The 22,813-nt window shown below is 38.1% G+C and overlaps 1 protein-coding gene across 1 annotated transcript in view; it reads right to left on the bottom strand.

Annotated features, from left to right (window-relative positions):
- Positions 1-22,437, bottom strand: part of brinp3b (bone morphogenetic protein/retinoic acid inducible neural-specific 3b) — a 28,203-nt gene extending 5,766 nt beyond the window's left edge. Inside the window, exons 1-4 of the mRNA XM_053628351.1 lie at positions 21,519-22,437; positions 17,052-17,230; positions 11,290-11,474; positions 264-369 (exon numbers count right to left, since the gene is read on the bottom strand). Of these exons, the coding sequence (XP_053484326.1) occupies positions 264-369; positions 11,290-11,474; positions 17,052-17,230; positions 21,519-21,709 (661 nt within the window). The 5' untranslated portion in view covers positions 21,710-22,437. The remainder of the gene's footprint in view (positions 1-263; positions 370-11,289; positions 11,475-17,051; positions 17,231-21,518) is intronic.
- Positions 22,438-22,813: the final 376 nt, after the last annotated feature.

Raw genomic sequence — 22,813 nt, 5'->3', positions numbered from 1 at the left:
AAATTAACACATCCTGTGCCTCTATTAAGGTAAAAAAAAAAAAAAAAAAAAATTTTTTAATGAGTTTCAGCCTGAGATCATTACGTAACCATTTATATTCTATAAGGTCAATGGAACAATCATGGCTAAGCAGTGGACAGAACATGAAGGTTCACTAAGTTACCACAGCATGGTATTCATAAATAGCCAGCATTTGTCAGCAGTGATTCAAGTCACGCTATGCTGCAGTAATGTTCATCGTTGATAGCTTTCAGGTACTTTACCTTGGAGCTGAATTCTGTTCTCAGGGCTGTGGACCAAAACCGAGCTGACAGAGTCGAGATTGTCATAGTTGCTACAGCCAAGGGGGCCAGTCCTCGTCTCAGTTACCTGAAAATCAAATAATTATTGAGGCTAAAATTATTCTGACTTAAATGCTAAAAAAACACAGCATTATATAGCATCTGAATAATGTTACGCATTACTTTTTATGCTCTTTTTGGTGTTATACAATGCATGGAAATTATTAGGATTTTTGTTTTCGCTATTTCATATACTTCCAGTGCATACAGTATATGTAAATGCTACACAAACGTTCTAGATATAAATGCTGCAAACAAAATGTTGGCAAATTGCTCCTTGTGTCATTATAAAAGACATTGCCAAACATTAGGAAGAGTGCATGGTGAAGAAAAAGGACAAGAAAACAAACAAAAACAATCGGATTCAAACAAAAGGCAGCAGAATCACGTTTTAATTATGTAAATAATATGAGATGGTTCTGACTCAAATCCTCAGAGTCACTCAAAAGAGAGAAAGAAAAAATTCTGAGTAACGTCTTACTAAAAATCAAGGACAAAAAGTGGGAAGTAATATAAATAAAAAATAACTAAATAAAAATAAATTCAAGGACAATTGGCATCCTGTCCAGGGTGTAGCCCGCCTTGCACCCAATGCACACTGGGATAGGCTCCAGGTTTCCCCTGTGACCCTGAAAAAGATAAGCGGTATAGAAGATGGATGGAGGGATGGAAATTTAAGGACAGAAAACAGTCGGCGGGGGGGAATTAATAAAGAAATAAATAATACAATTTTAAAAACCTGCCAACAGTTAAGAAAGTTAAGAGGAAACAGGATAATAGATACACTGAAAAAATAATTATTTTAACAAAAAACACTCAAGTCAAGAACAAAAAGTAGCGCAAAGTACATTTCAGCCTGTGTGTGTGTGTGTGTGTGTGAGAGAGCTACGTCACACAAACTCTGCACTCTCATGGTCTTTTACTGATGCTACAAGGCGATGTGTTAACACCTGAAACTCTCTCTCTCTCTCTCTCTCTCTCTCTCTCTCTCACACACACACACACACACACACACACACACACACTGCTCATTCCAATATGAACACTACAGTCCTTGGCACATGCCAACAAAGGATATGCAAATGCACATTAAAATTCCTGACATCATTCCACGAAATGAAAAAAAGGTAGGGTTTTTTTTTTTTTGCTCGAGTAAAAATCTGAGTCCTGCTAAAATGTGAAGCTTCAAATTCGTCACTCAAGTAGAAAAGTAGAAGAAATGCTCCTCCTAATGTAGGAAAACATTCGCTAAGGCCAAGTAACATCAGCCAAACGTTAGCTAGATAACAATCTCTGAGCATAGAAACTAGCTGAATGCTAATCACTAGCTGTCACAGTACAAACTACTGTGGTAAATACAAAGTCTACGTAGCGCCACACAGATTACACCGAAGTCTCATTCTCACTCTCACGTCTGTTAAAGTTTTGTTAATGATGTTAGCATGCTAATGATGATGCTGATAAATGTCTGTCAAAATCCAAACAGATAGATTACAGTGAAGTGACTATTAAGTCTTATTCTCGCTTGCACATCTGTTCAGATTTGTTAAGAATTTACAAATATGATTATAGAGAAATGTAGTGATTAAATTTTTTATTGTTGCTTTATCTGGCTAACAAGTAAGGCTTGCTTTAGTTTCTAGCATGTATACAGTACAGGTTTCATGCTAATATCCTACAAGAAAAACTTGTTTGTGAGAGAAAGATGACGAATGGTTTACCCAGTGAAGTCTGCTAGCTTCTTAATTAAGTTGCTAACTAGCTAGCATTCCCCATTGATCAGTAGCGAGCTCTTTATGTCATCTAAATCAGTGGTTTTCAAAGTGGGGGGCGCCTGGGGGGCCTCAACAATTTGGTGTGAAAAATAAATAAATACATGATTTTCTCTTTCTCACTCTCAGACAACCACACACACACAATCAATTCCTAATCTAATGTAATGTAAAAATGCAAGATGTAATTATTAATATAAAAAAGGGGGATATATTCAGAAGTCTGTATTTTTAATGTGTTTTAAAGACATCTTGCAAAAGGGGGGCCTCGGTCAAATGTTAATGCCATTTGGGGGGCCTTGCCCTGGAGAAGTTTGGGAACCACTAAATGACTTAAATCCATTCACCTCAAAAATGAGGTGAATGGCATTTCAAAAATGACAAAAATGACATTTCAGATCTGAAATGCATCAGTATTTCCAGCTGTAAGTCAAATGACACATGTCTATTACTGCTCTTGTTGTAATACATACTTTTTACAACACTATCATAACACAACACCTTGTCATTAATTAATTTCCTAATACAGCACACCCCCAAGTGTATTATTGCTTACTTTATTGTTTCATAATTCAGGTCAAAACTCTGTAAGTGATGGATTACTGGCTTTACTTTACTTTACTAAATTTTACCTTTCAGATCAAATCTTTTCATGTATTTCATTAAGATATAATTACAGATGATTATTATGTCCAGAACGACAACAGACATTAGTATTAGCATAGTAGGTTTGTTGAGATTAGAACAGTATCTCAGAGTCAGGCACCCTGCACCACTGATTCATGGTTGTGATATCACTAGTTTCCTGAAAAACAACCTTCATCACTGTTCAGTGTCTCTTTTTGTTAATGACAGTACTCCAAACTCAGACTCCCCCAGTCTCAGCTGGTGCCACCAGTTCCTTCGATCTTCAAAAACTGAGAATCAAGATCTTTGCAGAACAGTTCGAGTTTAGTCACCACCTGGATCCCTCCATGAGCTTGATCAAGTTGATCAGCATGCACAATAAAAGACTTCATTACCCGGTTCATTACATATTGCAGCCTTCTCCGTTATCGGTATCCCAAAGGCCAATAATATTGCGATAACATTTAACAAATTATACATTCTGCAGCCTTAATTTCCCAAACCGACATTAACCTCAACCTCATCAAAGCCCAAATAAGAATCTCGATTTAATAGAGGAACCGAGGGTGTAAATTGGATTTCCCCGGACTGATTAATGATACCTGGAAGTCGCACTTTGTTGAAAAGCCTGCATGGAACAGAAAGTTTGCACAGCAGATTAAGTTCTCAACGCTTGCTCATTTGCATTTGCAATGTGTGAGTTTTTTTCAAAAATTCTTCACACGTCTCTGTACTAGAGATGTAACTGAAAACATTATTTATGAGCAGATGATTGAACAGATGAACAGGTTCTAAACAGATTCAAATATCAGGGGGTTTTGTTATATAGTCTAGTAGTGGTTTGCTCCAGTAGCCATATAAAAGCGTATTCTACCATTCTACCAAACTGGACCAAAATTTATTAAAGAAATTTCCTTTTATTTATATAGCTGCAGCTCCATATAGGCCTTGCTGTGCACAGGGGGACATATCTCTGCTGGGGTCTCCAAAAAATACTCAGTCATTTCATTTTATACAAAAATATGAACTTGTACGTTCATTGTGCATGCTTTGGTCCATTATTCAACAAACAGAAAATCTTCCTGGAAAATCAGGACAGCATGAAATGTAGCTTAAAGGACCCCATTTTGACTCACAGAAGCACTATGTCACCGCTTTGGAGAAAATTCTGAACTTTAAAAAAAATTTCTGGAATGTAACAAACCCTAAACAATAAAATAAACTGAAATGAAATATTATTGGCTAGCTAGTACTAGTTCCGTGATTTGGGAACAATATTGTTCTCTAACTTACTCGAACACATTATAAAGAATGTTTGCCGGAAAGTTCCACAGGTCATATAATGAAGTTGAGTGATGTATCTCATCACATTGAGTGATGTATCTGGGTGCACTGGTTGGGGGTTCGATTCCCACCACAGCCCTGTGAGTGTGGAGTTTGCATGTTCTCCCCGTGCTGCGGGGGTTTCCTCCCCCAGTCCAAAGACATGCATGGTAGGTGGATTGGCAAAATCCAAAAGTGTATGAATGGGGGTGTGAATGTGTGTGCACGGAAGGAGCCTCCCCTGGCGCACCCTGGGCAACGTTCAGTATCATACTGCTGAGCAGCTAATCCTTCCATGTAGGATGTACAGAGCCATTTATGTTGCAAGATATATTTGTAAAGATTGGTAGAAGGAAAGGAGGTGTACGTTCTTGATCGTTTCTGTACTTATTCATTGAACTTTTTCCATGCAAAGGGATCGTTTCAGGTCCTTCTGTTTCGTTTTTGAAATGGTTGGGGATGGAAATGTTCCGGAGACCTGGCAACCCTTATAATAATCCTACTAATAAAATTTGATTTGATTTAGATTTACTTTCATTTTTGGGTTTGTTCCATTTGTTCAATTTCTTTCTGAAGGTGTATATATTCTCTGCCAACCGTCTCCTTTTAAAAATGCCTCTTTCATATTCTCTCAACAGTTTTTGGATGCTCTCAGTTGAAATATACAGTATTCAGCTCTCATTTTTTCCCCCTCCTGACATCTCTGACATCATTCTCCAGAACTTAGCCAGTAAGAGGCTTTGCAAGCTGTTTTTTTGAGATTGTTTTTTTGAGATCTGTTGGTAGAGAAATTGTAAAACATGTACATTTAGCTGTTTCCCCATTCAAAAACAATGGTGGGTACAAACATTTGCACTCGGCAGCCTTCTCTATTCTAGCTGTTCTTGCTAGCGGTGCAGTGTGTAAATCGTACGTCGTCTCAAATGAACTGAATTCTGAGATATATTGAAGTATATATCTAAAAACACATCTTTTTTTCAATTTCCTAATACTAACTGCAATACACAAGAACTTATGTTTTCATATATATATATATATATATTACAGATCACTGAGAATAAGTGAAGCAGCAAAATTCAAATCAAAGCTTGAGAATATGAAGTGACAATGTTTCGAACACTGAATGAAGCATGAGAGCGTTGACTGGGAGGGGCGAATGTGGAACGAAACATTGATCAAATGTACTGGAATTAAGTGGAAATTAATGAATGACATTAGTCATTAGTCTGTGGAATAAATCTGAAGAGGTAGTGGGGGGATATATTATTAAAAGAGAAAGCGTATGAAACTCTGATCTAGGTTTTCATTACTTGGAGAGGCTTTTCTTTCCAGAATTTGTCATTGTTATTGCATTGATATTATACTGAAAGTCACATTGTGTTCTTTTACTTGTACGTGCTCCAATCCCAACGTCCGATACAATGCGATATCTACGTTACCTACTGTACTGTAAGCCTTGTGTACATTTAAGCGCTAATGAACAGATGACACACAATGGCAGTGTTTCATGAGGAATGACAAGAACTGTATGAAAAACATCAAGATGAGGAACAGCATCTTCCTACATACAATACAAGTAACTGGACAAAATATCTTTAACATCAAATTCAGCACATGGAGGTCATTACCAGCAAAATCATGACTGGCTAAATGAGAAGAAAATGACCACAGGCAATTCTAGGTGAGTGAATATAACAATGCTTAGCCAGTACATTGTTCTTGGCGATCAGCCTGTACTGGTTATCGAAAACGAGGGGTTCTGACACGGAAAACAAAAACACACTTGACTTACAGCTCTTCGGTAAAGTAAACCTTACTCGATCCAAGGTAACTAATATCCCTAGATGATGTACTTAATTCAGCTAGCTAAAGTTATAACAAATGAGCCTAGTCGCCTATCAGGGAAACAGGGCTAAATAAAATGTTCTATGATGCTCAGGATAAAAAAAAAATCCTATTCATACTAGAATACTAGGATTCTAGGATACTAGAATTTTTCTCAAACTCACATCTAAACTACATCCACAGAGCTACGCATATTCTGTAAAACATGAAGGTTTTTTTTTTTTTTTTTTTTTTTTTTTTTAAAGAACAATCAATCTAAAAAGTTAAAAGTGCACTGGTTTTGGACCAGGGTGGAACCCAGTATCACCTCTTCCTACAAGAAAACCCTGCCTGGGCATTGTCTAAAATCTGCACAGGAATCCTGAAGGAATCCAGCCAAGAACTACTGCCAAGAACATAGGTTTCTGGCACCAATGATAAACTTCATAACAGAATAATGAGGGCAATATTAAGCTTAAATGATGACACCGTGATACTTGTTTAATGAACACCCCCAAGACACTGTTCAATTTATCGGTTAGTCAGCTATCTTGCTATTTGTTAGCTGCAGTAGCTAACATGGCATGTAAGCATTTCAGAAAAATACTTACATGATGAAATTATAGACTGATTTGTTACATACAAAAAAAAAAAAATCTAATTTTAGATAGTTTAAAGATGCTTAAGTATTTTTTATCTCCATTACCTGATTCTATAACCTCATGTTTATACCCCAGGGAAACAGGATATGGTTCCCGTGGACTAAGAACAAATGAAAAATAATACAGAAAAATTTTTCAAAGGTGGTTGTTTGAGTGGAAACTGTTTTTCACAAGTAATAAACAGATTGTTATCTCATTAAGGTAGGTCAGTAACTTATGCATAGTCTTAAAATATCAATACCAAATCACAAAATCTCAGTTTTAAACTCTTCAAATCTCAAAATCTTGAAAACTTACAATAGTCAAATCTCAAAATCTTACCATTTCAAAGTCTGAAAATCTTAAAGTATTAAAATCTCAAAATGCTGAAACCATCCATCCATCCATCTTCTACCGCTTACTCCTTCTTCAGGGTCGCGGGGGAACCCGGAGCCCATCCCAGGGAACATCAGGCACAAGGCGGGGTACACCCTGGACAGGGTGCCAGTTCATCGCATGGCACAATCATATACACTCTCACACACCCACTCATACACTATGGACAATTTAGACATGCCAATCAGCCTACCATGCATGTCTTTGGACTGGGGGAGGAAACCGGAGTACCCGGAGGAAACCCCCGCAGCACGGGGAGAACATGCAAACTCCGCACACACATGGCCCCGGCGGGAATCGAACCCCAGACCCTGGAGGTGTGAGGCGAATGTGCTAACCACTAAACCATCGTGCGCCAAAATGCTGAAACCTTAATGTTAAAATTTCAACATTTTATAAATCTTCCCATCTCAAAATCTTAAAATCTAAAAATCTCAAAAGCTTAAAATCCTAAAAGCTCAAAATATTCAAATCTCAAGTAGTTTTTCATCACTAGGTGGAGCAGACTCTCCAGTAAAACAATCTCAATATCTGTATCACTGCTTTGGTGAAGATAGTTGACATGTTACATTTGAACATTTTACTTAGGATTTTATTGTGGAATTGCAGGATATTTGGCACAAAGTCTAAATATCAGGTGCTTTAATGGTTTTAACGTGCATTTAAAACTCATCAAGCACCTGAAACGTGTCACTATGCTTCACGGTTAATGATAACTCAAATATACAGAAGGAAAATTATAACTTTATTTTCTCTCCACTTTTAATGCTGAAAAAAAACCCCTCCCAAAAACAGGTTTTCTCCAGCTGTTTCTTCAAAAAGCAGATTTCAAACCCATTTCAAAGCATCTAGATGAAGCGGCTGTTCCTGGCAAGCCGTGCAATCAAATGAATGTGAATGATCTTTTTTAAACCACAGTGTCAGAATGGCGAGGGTTTCTCATCGATTGCGGAGCTAGTACGAGATGCAGTCATTCATGTCGCCCTCTGAGAAGCACTGCAAATCCATCGAAGATCATTTCTCAGCCTGTGTTATACGTAGCACAGATGAGCTGTAAATGCCCTTGCCAGATATTTGTTATCTTTTAACAGTCGCTCACTGCAAATTCCTCTCGGGGTATGGGCTGCTAATTAAAAAGCTGTTTAATTACATATTCTGTAACTCTGTAATGAATTTACAATGCATCTCACATGTACAGTATACATGGTTTGATCTGATGTTTAGCTCAAACTTAGTACCAAACTTTCAGTGGACGTAAACATCCAAACTCCCTAGTTGATTATTTTCCTATAACAGCATGGTGTGTTTTAATAAATGATAAACGAGGGCCCAGATGTAAACATCTGCTCACCCAATCCTGTTAATAGCATGTCTGAGGACACAAGGTTGGAACTCATCCAGTTCTTCAGTGAATTCCCTACAAAGGGGCTTCATGAACTCGGTCTTAAAAAAGGTGGGAACTTTTCTTGCCGTTAACAGGAGCTAATCACGATAACATACAGTACGCATCCTCAGGCATTTTAAACTTTGTTTAATATTCTCATATTACAATCTAGGATTATCGTTCTCATTCTTCCCACTTTTCCTCTTATGACATTTCCTGAATCTTCAGGCTGAGATGAAAATGATCATATTTCAATCCATGTGACATAAAACATATGAGGGCCATTTTTCTACACTGACAAGGCGACTGCTCACGCTCAGGACATTTATAATAGCAGACCGGTTCGGTCTTAGTGGTACCATCTGCAGCTTTAATGAAGACCAATCATAATGTATTAGAGTGCAATCTCTTCACCTGTTAAATTCATCCGCAAGTTGAAAACTTAAAAATAGACACATTTAACATCCGCCGACTTGTTTTCCGGACTTCGTCTCTGTAGCAGCGGCTGATCTCAAGCGGAATTACTCATCACACGGATAGGTGAGTCAGGATCGTCCATCATTATGATAGATGGCTTGGCTGAAGGTTCTGCTGCTGTTTTGTCCTCATTAACACCGAAATATTGGGAAAGTCCTTACTTGAGTCAAATGTACTTTGCTTTTAAATCACTCGGGGTCCGAACACCTTGAGAAATGGCCTTGGCTAAAGGAGCGTGGAAACATTTGCTTAACTAATAATCATGAATTAAAGGGAAAGGACGTGCTAGCTGGGGTTCTCAGAAGGCTGTGAGTTCAAATCACACGAGCCAGTGTTGGAACCTTGAGCGAGATTCTTTAACCCTCAACACCTCAACACAAAAAGTGTAAAAAAAAAAAAACAATTGTGCAAATTTACAATAAACCCAGAATAAATAAATAAATAAATAAATAAATAAATAAAAAGACACATAAATCAATTGAGAAATGCTAGATGAATAAATAAGCAGGGAAATAAATACAGTAAATAGGGAAATGTTTGAATAAATAAACAAACAAACAGAAATAAATAAATAAATAAATAAATAAATAAATAAACGTAATTAAATGAATAGAGAAATGTTTGAATAAATAAATAAACAGAAATAAATACATGTATGAATATATAAATAAACCGTTAATTAAATTAACAGAGAAACATTTGAATAAATAAACAAACAGAGAATTAGATGGATAATAAATAAATAAATAAATAAATAAATGAACAGAAATAAATACATAAATATATAAATAAACCAGTACTTATAGAGAAATGTTTGAATAAATAAATAAACAAACAGAGAATGAAATGGATAAATAATAAATAAATAAACAAAGAAACAAATAAACAAACAGAGAGAAATAAATACATTTGTTTGTTTGTTACATACAAACATGCATGCTGATTTACAAACTTTATAGGATTTTAGGTTTTATGGTTTATAGAAGATTTAGTTTTTTGTGGGTTTCCCCCCAAACATGCACACCAGATGAAAATGTTTGTTTTGAAAAAGCCAATACAAAGTAGTGTTGTTTTTTTTTTTCTGGTTGTTGAAAGTACTTGTTTACCAGGCAGCCCGAAGCGCACATGCTTACGAATGCCAGAACTTATGTTGCCACTCTAATCTTAATGCATACTTCCTTAAACTTCCTTTATACATGCCAGCTCAATTTTTCATTCTTCTACTTTATCACGGAACCCGTCATGACAGAAAACGTCTTAAAACATGAGTTGTCGTGACTAGTGGAAACGCAGGAAGACAGGTCGCCTGCCGCAACCCGGAGCGACGCTCGACACCTTCATTAATCTACATCAGTTTGAAATGTACGCACGCGTTTCATACCCAAGTTAGATTGCTTTAATCAAAGTAGTTATGGGATGATGGGAAATGGAGAATAGGTGTACAAAAAAAATGTAGGAATACTCAGCTGAAACTACAGCAAAAGAGAGAGAGAGAGAGAGAGAGAGAGAGAGAGAGAGAGCAGTTCGAATCTCTGCCTAATGTGTTTATACAAACAAAAACGAACTCCCCAAGGTTAGCGTGTTCGTAATTATGCATACATTTTGCACTCGCCTCAAAATATCACCCATTATATGCAAAAGAGTATGCAAAAAAAACAACGTTCTCATCCAGCTGTGGATGCTTAGCAATGTACTGCATGTACCATTCACTTTCCAACTCTCTAGATTCCTATCCAAATAATCAATAATTAGGAAATAAAATCCAACAATTACATTTTTTTTAAAAAGAACATATATATATATATATATATATATATATATATATATATATATATATATTATATATTATAATAAAATATAAATTATAATATAAATTATATATATAAATTATAATATAAATTATAATATAAATTATAGTAGAAGATTATATATATATAATCTTCATCTAACTTTTTTTAATGCAAAATAGAACACGTATTTTAGTATTAGGAGTCAAAAATGAAAGAGAAGATTAATGTACTGATTAATTTCTTTAAAGAATTTATTTAAAAGGTGGGTCTACGTAGAAGATAACATTATCTAGATCATATTTAAGTCACAATTAGAAAGTGCAATGCAAACCTTTGAACTGATATCACTTGTTGCTGGTTTGTTTGGTTTTTTTTTTACTAATAATATCATGACATTCATTTTTGCCATTTTGTTACTTAATTAATAAAGAAACACTTTAAAACATAATTAAAAGCATTTATAGGATGTAATAGTCATTTATGAGTTAAAAGTCATTGTGGTCTAAGGGTGCACAAACTTTTGCACTCAAAGGGTATTTAATTGAAATAGCGCTGGGAGGTGGAGGAGATGGGTGAGTTATTTCATATTTAACTGTTCATTAATTAGAATTTTCATAATAACCAATGTAACATTGACTCGTTTGACCTGAACAAAATGTAAAAGTTAAGGCTCGAGTTACTTTAAGCTCTGACACCTCACGCTTGACAAAGTACCTTGATGGCTGCTGAGGCGATCTGGAGGTGGTGCAGTTTCCTCAGCGTGCTGTCTCGGTCGATGAAGTAGGAGGCAGCGAGGTGATGGAGGGCCTCGAGAGTCAGCGTGCCGTTAGCGGCCCTGCTGTTTGAATGGGCTTCACTCAGCTTCCGCTTATCCACAAAAATGGTCAAGGACTCTTCGCCTGGATAAGAGAGAAGGGAGAACTGCTAGTTCACGCGCCACTGAACAACTGAGCACCGAATATCTCTGTCTTCGCCTCACCAGTTCTCTCTATTCTGCAAACGTTTTGTGTGTCTCTATTAGCTACTGTTTGGTGAATAGTCTAAAGAGAAGCAACAAGATGAAGTAATCAGTAAGGCACCATGAAAGCTACGGTCCTGGGGCAAAATTAATTACTTGACAGTCCGTACAGGATTTCGCAGAGGTTTTTTGTGTGATTGTTGCAGCTAAAAATGTTTGATTTTGCTGTGGCGTTTTTCTAAATTTGTGACACAATGTGCAGAGCATTTTGTGCTTATTTTGCTGGTAACTACTTGAATTGATGGAACTGCAATTGCATGAAATAGTTTTGCACGGTCTTTCACAGTGATGTCTGTTGGTAAATGAGACCTTTTAGCTGTACTCATGTTCGATGCACATGAATAGAAGAGAGCTTTGGCTGAATGCGCGTTGTGATAGGGAAGTGATGGCTCAGCAGTTAAGACTTGGACTTCTGCTCGGAAGGTTGTGAGTTCAAATTCCAATGCTGCCAAGTGGCCATTGTTGGGCCCTTGAGCAAGGCCCTTAACCCTCAATTGCTCAGTTGTATAAATGAGATAATTGTAAGTCGCTCTGGATAAGGCATTACTTGCCAAATGCTGTAATGTAATGCAATGTGATGATGTCACATGACAGGTCTTGGCCCAAATCTGTGGTAGCTGCAGGCTCCTACGAATATTGCAAAATTTGCTTGATTTTTTGTATTCATTTCTGCGATTGCAAAATCGTGAAATCCTGCTGAAGGGACTGACTTGAGAACACGCTGTAACAGGAAAAGCAATCAATGACAGGATGGTTTGAAGTTATTGTGGAGTTATTGTTGATTAATTTCCAGTAACAGCATGTCCTGAAGTGTTTCGTTTGTCTTAAATCAAAGCAATTTGCCGATATAAATTTGCCGAATAAAATTATTTTTTTATCTGTTTATAGTTACATTTAATGTTGTGGAACGTCTGGTATATTGGTATATTTTATCTTCTAAGAAGGTCAGGCTGATAACCTGCATATAACCTACTTCCTGAATGTTCTGGAATGGAACGTTAACGATCGCAAAAAAAAAACAAGCTAGGTTGACAAGATATTTCGGAAAACTTTTTAAGTAAAATTCTAAAACTTCTGAAACCTTTGAAGGGTGCCTTGTAATCCAAATATGGCCTAACGGAATACATGTCTATGATAAAAAAAATTATACAATTAAAATGGATCTTTTGTAGACAACTGAATAATCTGAACATGACAATGTTTTGAAAAGCATCCTGAAATGTGTGATCACCAGATCAGTGTTAATTCATCAATTTTTCAAACTCAAAACGGTTCTTTCACCCTTTGTTGAGTTTTCTTTTTATCGAGACTCTTCCAGCATAGAAGCCCCAGTACACCTCTCTCGTTTTTATCGCCCATCTGTAAAAGGATGAGGGAGAACAGGAGGCAGTTCGAATACCGGAGGGTTTTTGTTTGGGGAAAATGTGTTTCGGAGGAAAAATGGCTCCGGTCAGGTGCTGAATTGTCTGGAGATCTAAATGGAGCCCAAATGAGAGCACGGGAGGTGCACTTAGCAGCTGAGATAATCGATTGCGGGATCATTGTGGTGAGTACTGTAATTATTCTCTGAGGGAAATGCAGCTATTGGGTACTGACTCTTTCTACAATTAGAGTACAATAAGAGCCGTCGTCACGCACTAGCAGTAGCAGATAGCGTCACTGATGTCGATACCATCGGCAAGTTGTGTGATATTTCTGTGATAACCTCTGGCATATTTTCCATTTGTACCCAGACCTTGTATACTTCTGCTAAATAATTTGGTTCAAAGTAATTAATCAACATTGGGGAAATATCTATTTAGCGAAATAGACTTACGGTGAATGTTTGACTTGCTCCCAATCAGACAGAAGCTGTCTGTTTAGTTCAAGCTCTATTCCACATAAATAGAGGATGATGGAGCACAACTAGGACTAACAGCCAAGCTATTTGAGTGAAGCAGGGGTTGCACAGCTATCAAAAAATTCAGTAATCAGCAGTAAATGTGCAAAATAGTCAATGTGTATCATATTACACTATTTAGGGATGTCTTAATTCTTAAAATGCAGTCGTGTGGATGAATGCACAGCATGGAAGCTCATGCCCGTCAACAGAGCTCCCTTTACAGTTCAGTGAAAGACCTTGTTGGCTGGTAGATGTGATGTCTACAGCAGTGTCTGTTTGTCCAGGTTTTAAGGCGATTAATAGCTGCTGTTTGACAGCTTGACAATATGTCATGCAGAAATGTACATTCTGGGATGTAAATATTAAATACATAAAATGACATTATTATTAATTATTAGATATTAGTATTGTCTATTTAAAGTCCATGAAAAAGGTTTTTATTTTTTTCATATGGAGAACATCTTAGAAGACACCATTATATACTTACAGTTGCAATCAGAATTATTCAACCCCCATTGCAAATCATGTTTATTGTCAAAATTGACAGACTTTAATTGACTGAAATAGTTCAACACAACGAATGCTTCAAGTGGTTTCGCCCCAAATTCAATTGAAAATGCAACTTATAATGACTTCTCCAGTCTCAAAATTATTCAACCCCTTCATGGCAAACATCTTTAGTACTTAGTAGAGCACCCTTTTGCTGTTATGACCTGCTGCAAACGAGATGCATAGCTTCTGGCAGCGTTCCTGAGGAATCTTAGCCCGTTCCTCATGAGCGATGGCCTCCAGTTCAGTAATATTCTTGGGTTTGCGTGCTGCAACCGCCTTCTTCAAATCCCACCAGAGATTTCCTATGGGTTTCAAGTCAGGTGACTGTGATGGCCCTGTAGAATCTTCCAGGACTTCTTCTGCAAGCAAGCCTTGGTGGAATTTGAGGTATGCTTGAGGTATCATTGTCCTTTTAGAAGGTCCAATGACGCCCAAGCTTCAGCTTCCTCACAGACAGCATGACGTTTTCTCCTAGGATTTCCTGATACTTCACTGAATACATCTCGCCTTCCACACGCTGCAGGTTTCCAGTGCCAGAGGATGCAAAGCAGCCCCAGAGCATCACCGAGCCACCACCATGCTTGACTGTGGACAGTGTTCTTTCTTCATTCTTCTTCCTCCAGACATACCGCTTATCCATCGTGCCAAAAAGTTCCAGTTTTGTTTCATCGCTCCACAGAACAGAATCCCAAAACTTCTGTGGCTTATTTATATGATTTTGAGCGAATTTTCTTGTGCTTTTGGGTCAGTAGTGGTGTACGTCTTGGAGTTCTGGCATGTAAACCTTCTGCGTTTAGTACGCGCCTTACTGTGCTCACTGTAACCCCAATGCCTGTTGCCACAAAGTCTTGCTGCAGGTCTTTTGCAGTCTCTCGAGGGTTTTTCAAAACCTGCCTTCTCAGAAATCTGGTTGCAACCGTTGATAGCTTCCTTTTTCTGCCCCGTCCAGGTAGTGTAACCACTGTTCCCTTAACTTTGAATCTGCAAACTATACTTCCAACTGAGTCTCTAGGAACATTCAGTGCCTTCACCATCTTTTTGTATCCTGTTCCTTGTTTGTCAAGGGCAATGATCTCTTCTCTTAAATTTTTGGACCATTCTGTTGACTTCGTCATATTTCTAACATGCAGTCAAACGACTCACTCAACAAACCCCTAGCCAGTTCAAGTATTTCATATGTTCCAGCTCAAGCACACCTGGTGCAATTAATGAAGCCCTTGATTAGTTGCATCAGGTGTGCTTGAGACAACACCTGTTTTGCATATTTGTGCTGTTGTGAGGGATTCTATTCGGGGAGTTGAATAATTTTGAGACTGGAGAAGTCATTATAAGTTGCATTTTCAGTTGAATTTGGGGAAACCACTTGAAGCATTCGTTGTGTTGAACTATTTCAATTGCTTTTGTTTGATTTGTTCATCGCAAACAGCTGAAAGTCTGTACATTTTGACAATAAACCTGATTTTCAATGGGGGTTGAATAATTTGGATTGCAACTGTATACTTATCTCAATAACTGAATTCTTTTATGGATAAAATTATGAACAGCACGTATGATGAGTCATAAGTGCAGTAGATGAGTGCTCGGTCGGGCTATCCATTAATCTGTGGGCACGACTTTACAAGAGAGCACATCTAATTATCAAAAACAAATCAAAATAGTGAATTAAAGCACAATAAAGTACATCCTGCACACGTATTATGATTTCAAGGCTGGGCTTGAAAACCCCAGTCTCAGGCCCTTTTACTCAAGAAAACACAGGTAATTTGAATAATCTGAATGGTGAGGTCAGAAAATCTCCTTAAACAGGTGCATAACCTGACTCTAAATATGTGTAACTTTACCTACATTAACTATACTCTTCAATAATTGAATACAAATCACTTCATTTGTGTGAGCTTGTTCGGTCATTAGTCTGAGTGTCCTTAATGGGGGTTAATCAGTGGTGGCGATTTTTTTCTGAAATCAAAGCATGGATGTAAAATGACAAAAATATATATATATTTTTTAGGTTGTCACGTTACCTGAATATGCAATCTGATCTCGTTCCTTTTTAGAGAAAATGATCTGTCACACCAGCATGGACTGATCTGAAAAGCACTACCAGTCAGCTAATCAACTTCAGCATATATACTTTCTACCACAGCAGGGAGGAGAGCTGAATGAATCTATCAATGCTGTTTTTGAGCTAAATTAATGTCTTCCCTCGTTTTTTTTTTTTGTTTTTTTTTTTGACTGTCCTAATAGTTAAGATATGCAAAAAGCTTTCATTAAAATTGGGCCAACAAAACAACTAATTTTGCCCTCCTCGAAATACTAGTAGCTTTCAAATGATTGTTAAGTTATTATAAATAAGTTGTACTATGTTAGAATACATTAAAATATAATATCAGGTATAAGCTATGACTTCATTTACAGTCAGTATAAGTTATTAAAAACCCATGTGTCTACACATGACTAAATATAATCCAGTATGCAACCATGAGAGTGTGATAAGCACTACTTCTTGTAACAGTTCATAATGCATAATATAGACACTGCTATGAAGTGGTGTATTTTAATAAATAATTAGAACTATTATAAATGTATTCATGGACCATTATAGATTCATAGGCTTTATATTACCTAGATTACTTTATTTCGTCATGATTTGTTATAGCACAAGAGTTACTCTTCATTATAATCTTGAATATTTAAATACAAGCTGATGGGGAAGAATTGAAATGACCCTTAATGAAGTTCAGGAGAACGATCATGCCTGAAGCTCGACCTCCTTCCTAAGTAACTTTCTATGAATTTCCCATCTCTCGCTATCTCTACTAGCAATGGCGTTTCAGCACCCACCATACCATGTCTCCTTCCTGAAAGAACAACTCCAACGGAAAGTTTTCATTGAAACATGATGAAGTATTACAGTTCATAAAAACATCTACAATTATTATCAAGATACAAAATACAAAAGATGATAAATTTAGTCTACATATCTTCCACCCTTGTACAATTTCTGCCAATGCGTCTTCTTCTTACCTCCAAGAGTGGCTGAGACCAGGAAGTGAGTGCCATACTTCTTGATGATGTTGTCCGCGATCATCTGCAGGCTCGGCCGTCGCCCAAGCTGCCTGATGTTGCGCACAAAGTCGGGGTCAAAGGGCACTGCTTCCTGCCTCTCCACAGCCAAGTTGTTCACCTTCCATCGGCCAAACTCCCTGCAGAACATCACAGTATACTGTATAATTCACTAACTTTACAGGGTCTATTGGAATTGGCATGGCATATCAGTGAGAATTAATAAAATTAATAAATTCCCCATAGATCATAACGATTTCTATCAGCATAAAACTCCTGATATTACGGCTCCATAAAAATAAATTTATATATATATATATATATATATTTAACTGAATGTGGCATCCTTCTCAATTATTTTGTATTTGGATCATTAAACTTATAGTTTTAAAAATTTCACCAATTTTGGCCACGTGGTCAACGCTTTCTGGTCCATGTTGACATCATTACATCACATAACTGCTGCAGATTTGTCAGCTGTACATTAATGCTCCAAATCTACCATTCTACCATATCTGTTGGTGACTGGGGGGGGCCATTGAACTATACTGAACTCATTGTCATGTTCATGGAACCAGTTTGAGTCGACTTTATGCTTTGTAATTTGGTGCATTTTTATGTTGAAAGTAGACATTACTCAGTCCCTCTTGGATTTCATGAATTTGCAATGGCAGAAATTAACGCGAAATCAAGCAAACTCTGCAACGTTCGAAGGAGCTTGCAATTTTTTTGAATTACCACAGATTTTTCTGCAGATTTCGGCCAAGACGAGTCGTGTGATGTCATCACAACACGCATTCAGCCAAAGCCCTCTTCGATTCATGTGTGTCGACCATGAGTCCAGCTAAAAGGTCTCATTTACCAACAAACATCACTGTGAAAGATAGTGGAAAACAATTTCATGCAACTGCAATTTTGCCAATTCAAGTAGTTTTCTGTAAAAAAGCAGAAAAATCTCCACAAGTTGCATCGCAAATTTTGCAAAAAGCCGCATCAAAATCAAGCATGTTTGTCTGCAACAATAAAAAAAACTCTGCGAAATCCTGTACAGACTGATTAGAAGATGGGTAAATTGTATATGCGGAGGCACATTGTCAGTACAAAACTCAAAAAGTCTACGGCATTCAAAGGATGCTTGACTGTTATTAAGCAAGAAAACACTCCCCACACACTACCGCCACCAGTCTGAACTGTTGACACAAGGTAGTTAGGGTCCCTGTATTCATGCTGTTAATGCCAAATTCTGACCCTACCATCTGCATGCTGCAGCAGGAACTGAGATTCATCAAAACATGCAAAGTTTGTCCAATCTTTAACTGAGCAGTTTGGGTAAGCCTGTGCTCACTGTAGTCTCAGATTTCTGTTCTTGGCTGACACGAGTGGAACCTGAAGTGGTCTTCTTCTGTTGTAGCCTATCTGCCTCAAGTTATAAGGTGTTGTGCTTTCTGAGATGCTTTTCTGCTCAACATGGTTGTAAAGAGTAGTTATTTGGGTTACCATAGGCCGGTGCGCGTGTGTATATATATATATATATATTGCCTTAAAATCTTAAAATTGTCTTGAAGTTTGGCCACATTAAGCTAAACTGTGCATGTTTTACTAAAAATATATTGTCGAGACTTTTTCAGGGCTCAGCGAAAAGCAGCGAGTCATGGAATTAAAAATGTACTGTTCCCACAGGAATTTGAATCCTTGCCAAAACCACTTTGAACATATGACTCATAATCGCACATATATAGAAAACATATGACCGAACAAACCGGTACTCTGTAAGAAGTAACAAAGTGCAACTAAAGTGTAAGATAGCGAGCTGTTAGAAATGAAAAAGCAGCGTGAGACGAGAAAAGGCCACAAAAGCAATCAGCACACAATCTGGCTCTCCTTTCCACCTCCTCCTGTTAATACCACTTCTGTTCCACGCTTCCCCCTGTATACTTGGCCGACAAAGACAAGAACAGTAGGTGGGATTTGATTGTGCTGGGACTTGAAAAAGCTCAGCAGGGAGCCAGGTGCTAAACACACTGTACGGCTCTTTTTTCTTCTTCTCTGAAATGTAATCTGCCCAGATCTTTCCATACCTATTTTCCATCTCTGGTGTTCCTATTTCCCATTTCTGGTGTGTAGGGTGGAGGTCTGGGAGGAAGGTCTTTCAAATATTGTTTATAATCAGCAAGATGTTCCCTTAATACACTCAGCATGCATCCCTATTACAGGTGAGTCAATAAGTCAAGGACACTGATAGATTCACTTGTATAAAAGAGCAAACCATGGCAAAGGTCAATTATTAGCTTTAAGAAAGCTGCCATTGCTATAAGTCAGCCCAATGAGAGATCCTTGGGATGTGTAGAGGTTTGATGAATGGTAGAGCTGGAAATGCCTAACGATGGAAAAGTCAGAGCTAGTTCTAAGGTTTCTTGCATCCAAGAGCCTTCATTACATTCCCAAATGTACCAAAGTTACATGAGTGGGAGGTTTTTACTTCATTGTTGGGGGACAAACAAAGACCATGTTCATTAAAACACAGGAATAATGCAAAACTCCACACAGAGAGTTCAGGATCAAGCCCCTGACCCTGAAGCTGAGCCACCAACACCACCTCCTAAACCACTGTGCTCATTCTAATATTCCTATTCCTATATATTTATTTGCCAATACAGTATCACAGTACTGTCTGAGATATAACTTCATCAAGGTTGAGTTATAGATGCATAATGACATCCATATTCAGAGCTCATCAGTAAAGTGGTAAACATGCGCCAATCACCTGATTTATTGGCACAATTAGCTTTTGTAAAAATAATGTAAGAAAACATTTTTTCCCTCACTATATACATTACTGCATAAATGTGTTAGGTTGTGTGTCAGTTCTTTGGTCTGCTCATTCTAATAGATATTCGGAACAATACATTATGATACTGCAAGATCATTTAAAGTCATGGTAAATGAGCTGTAGGGAAAATGCATGCTTTTAATACTGTTGGCTTACAATACATGTTTTATGTGTGATGATTTAGAATTTTCATTGAGTGTTTTTCAGGCTGGTTGTATTAGCAATTGGGCTGTTTTTGGGACTAATTTTGATTGGCCATTAGGTTGTTTTGGGGCTGGTTTTAATTGGCCATTGGGATGGTTTGGGGGCTGGTTTTGATTGCCCATTGTCCTGGTTTTGATTGGCCATTGGGCTGGTTTTTCAGCTGGTTTTATTGGGAGGATTTGGGGCTGTTTTGGAGTTTGTTGTGATTCACCATTTGGGCTGTTTTTGGCTGATTTGGGTTTGTTTTTACTTGCCATTGTGCTGCTGTTTAGGGATGTTTTTGATTGCCCATTGGGATGCTTTTGGGGCTGGGTTTAATTGGCCATTGCGCTGTTTTAAATGATGGTTTTTGATATGGGTTTATTGAGTGGTTTTATGCCTGTTTTGGGGTTTGTTTTGATTGGTCATTGGGCTGTTTTTTGGGTTGAGTTGATTGGGTTGTTTGCTGTTGTTTTTGGGCAATGAGCTGCTGTTTAGGACTGGTAATTGGGCTGTTGTTTGGAGTTGGTTTTGATTGGTCATTGGGCTGTTGTTTGGAGCTGGTTTTGATTGATCATTGGACTCGGCTTTGGTGCATTTTTGTTGTGCTGGTTTTCTTGCTTGTTTTGGGTTGTTTTGGAGGTAGTATTGATTTGCCATTGGGATGGTACAACAAACAGGACTCAGTGGTCGTGTGAGCATGCATTAATAGGAGTGCAAATCCAAAGAGCGGTCAGAAAAAATGAGGCAGGTGTCAAACACGATACTCAATGGTATTTCCAGAACTAGAGTGTATAATGTGGCAAATACAGAACAATGACTCAGAACTTGCTCAAATGAAAATAAACTGGAAGACTTTGTAATAAAAGCATGTAACCATGGGCTTTGTATAGTAGACAGGAAATGATTGTGGAATGAAGAAGAGTCTCTAAACTTGGTTTTGAATGGGCTGGCTTTAAATGTCCCTTGGGTGTTGTTTATTTATTTATTTATTTATTTATTGGGGGGGGGGGGGTATTTATTAACCATTGGACTGGATTTGGCCATTGGGATGTTTTGGTACTGGTTTTATTGGGTGGATTTTGGATTGTATTGGAGTTCGTCTTGATTTGCCCTTGGGTTAGTTTGGGGCTGAATTTGATTCGGCTGGTTTTGATGCCGAGGTCTTTTGATTGGTCAATTAATTACTTTTGTGACACATACTCATACTTGGCAAAGGTGACCATTGCAACCATCTCACCATATACATTAACTCTATAACGTAGATGCATTTTCAAGTTTAACTTTCTAGCTGTCTGCCTTCATGCTGCAGATTATAATAGCCAAAAAAAAAATCACATAAAATAAAACAAAGTATAAACGTAAAAGGGGTGAGTGAAATTTTACAGGCTTAAATACAAGTCGCGTGTCTGTACCTGTAAATCTTGTAGCGGGTAGTGAAACCGTTTTGGTGTCGCTCGGAGAACTCTGTGAATTCGTGCGCGCGACGGAACGGCCCCTTGTCCGCCAGCAGCCACGCGAGGCGCTCCGCGGCCCCTGCGCACGCCCCCGCGGCCACGAGCAGCAGCAGCAGGAGCAGCGCGCGGAGAGCACCGTGCCCGGCCATGCATCCGCGCGTGCCGCATGCCCGCCGCGCTTTCCCAGGTTTGCAACTGCAAGGTAACGTGAACGTACCTCGCGTGTCAAGTCCGAAGAAAGGCTTCACTGATGCAAGTCAAAAGCACAGCCGGTACAGGTGGTCGCATTGACAGCATCCATACAGCTTACCTGATTTATAGTCCTTTTCTTTCTCAGCTTACTGCAAACTAACTTTTTTTTTACCCCCTTCCCCCCTTCCTGCTAAATGCACACTAATTACACAAATGTCCCCAATCCGATGCGACTCCAGTTAATCAAGTCCAATGCACGTAAGTGGCGAATCCGATATGTTCTCTGCAGAGCACGCGCGAGATCCATATACAGTGTCTTCTGATAGCGTATAAAAGTGTCAGATAAGACTAAAATCGGATTCGTTTAATCTTCGTGGTCCTCCCCAACAATTCCGACAGCCAAACAAGTTTAATAGAGCAGTAAGAAACGCGCATTAACTCGAGTTGTGAGGAGAGCGCGTGCGAGGAGGATGAACATGATGCATTTGCCTTATCGCCTATCTGCAGGGCGAGAGAAGTGCGCGCGCGCCTAGTGCACTTTTGGAAACGCTCTGCATTTTAAAGGACAACTCTCTCTCTCTCTCTCTCTCTCTCTCTCTCTCTCTCTCTGTGTGTGTGTGTGTGCGCGCGCATGCATTTTCAGATCCCACATTATTGTGCTCCTTTCCTTCCACGCGCATGCACATGCTTGCATATTTCTAGGACGTATTTGACTTGTAAGTTTCTACATGCAATCATCTGTTTAGGCTTGAGATGATTCATGACTGAAAACTCTGGATAATTGGCTGATGAGTCGATTTGGCTCAAAACGTAAGGGGTGAAAAATAACGGGATAAAAATAAAATAGAGGGTAGTGTTGTGTGTTTTTTTAAATGATCCTCTGATCACAATCACGTTTTTGTTTTCTATTATAAAACACAGATTAGCTTTATGACCTTTGACCCTGTGGCCCTATTTACTTAGATTAACATTGTGTAGGAACGGGTTTTAAAAAGTAAACTAGGCTGTTTATACAATAAATAAATCTGTAAATGCTTAATTCATATCATTTTCTTTGATTG

Source organism: Ictalurus furcatus, chromosome 7 (genome assembly GCF_023375685.1).
Source record: "Ictalurus furcatus strain D&B chromosome 7, Billie_1.0, whole genome shotgun sequence".
Taxonomy (NCBI): Eukaryota; Metazoa; Chordata; class Actinopteri; order Siluriformes; family Ictaluridae; genus Ictalurus; species Ictalurus furcatus.
The sequence above is the reverse complement of the archived record's forward strand: the minus strand, read 5'-3'. Positions and strand labels throughout refer to the sequence as shown.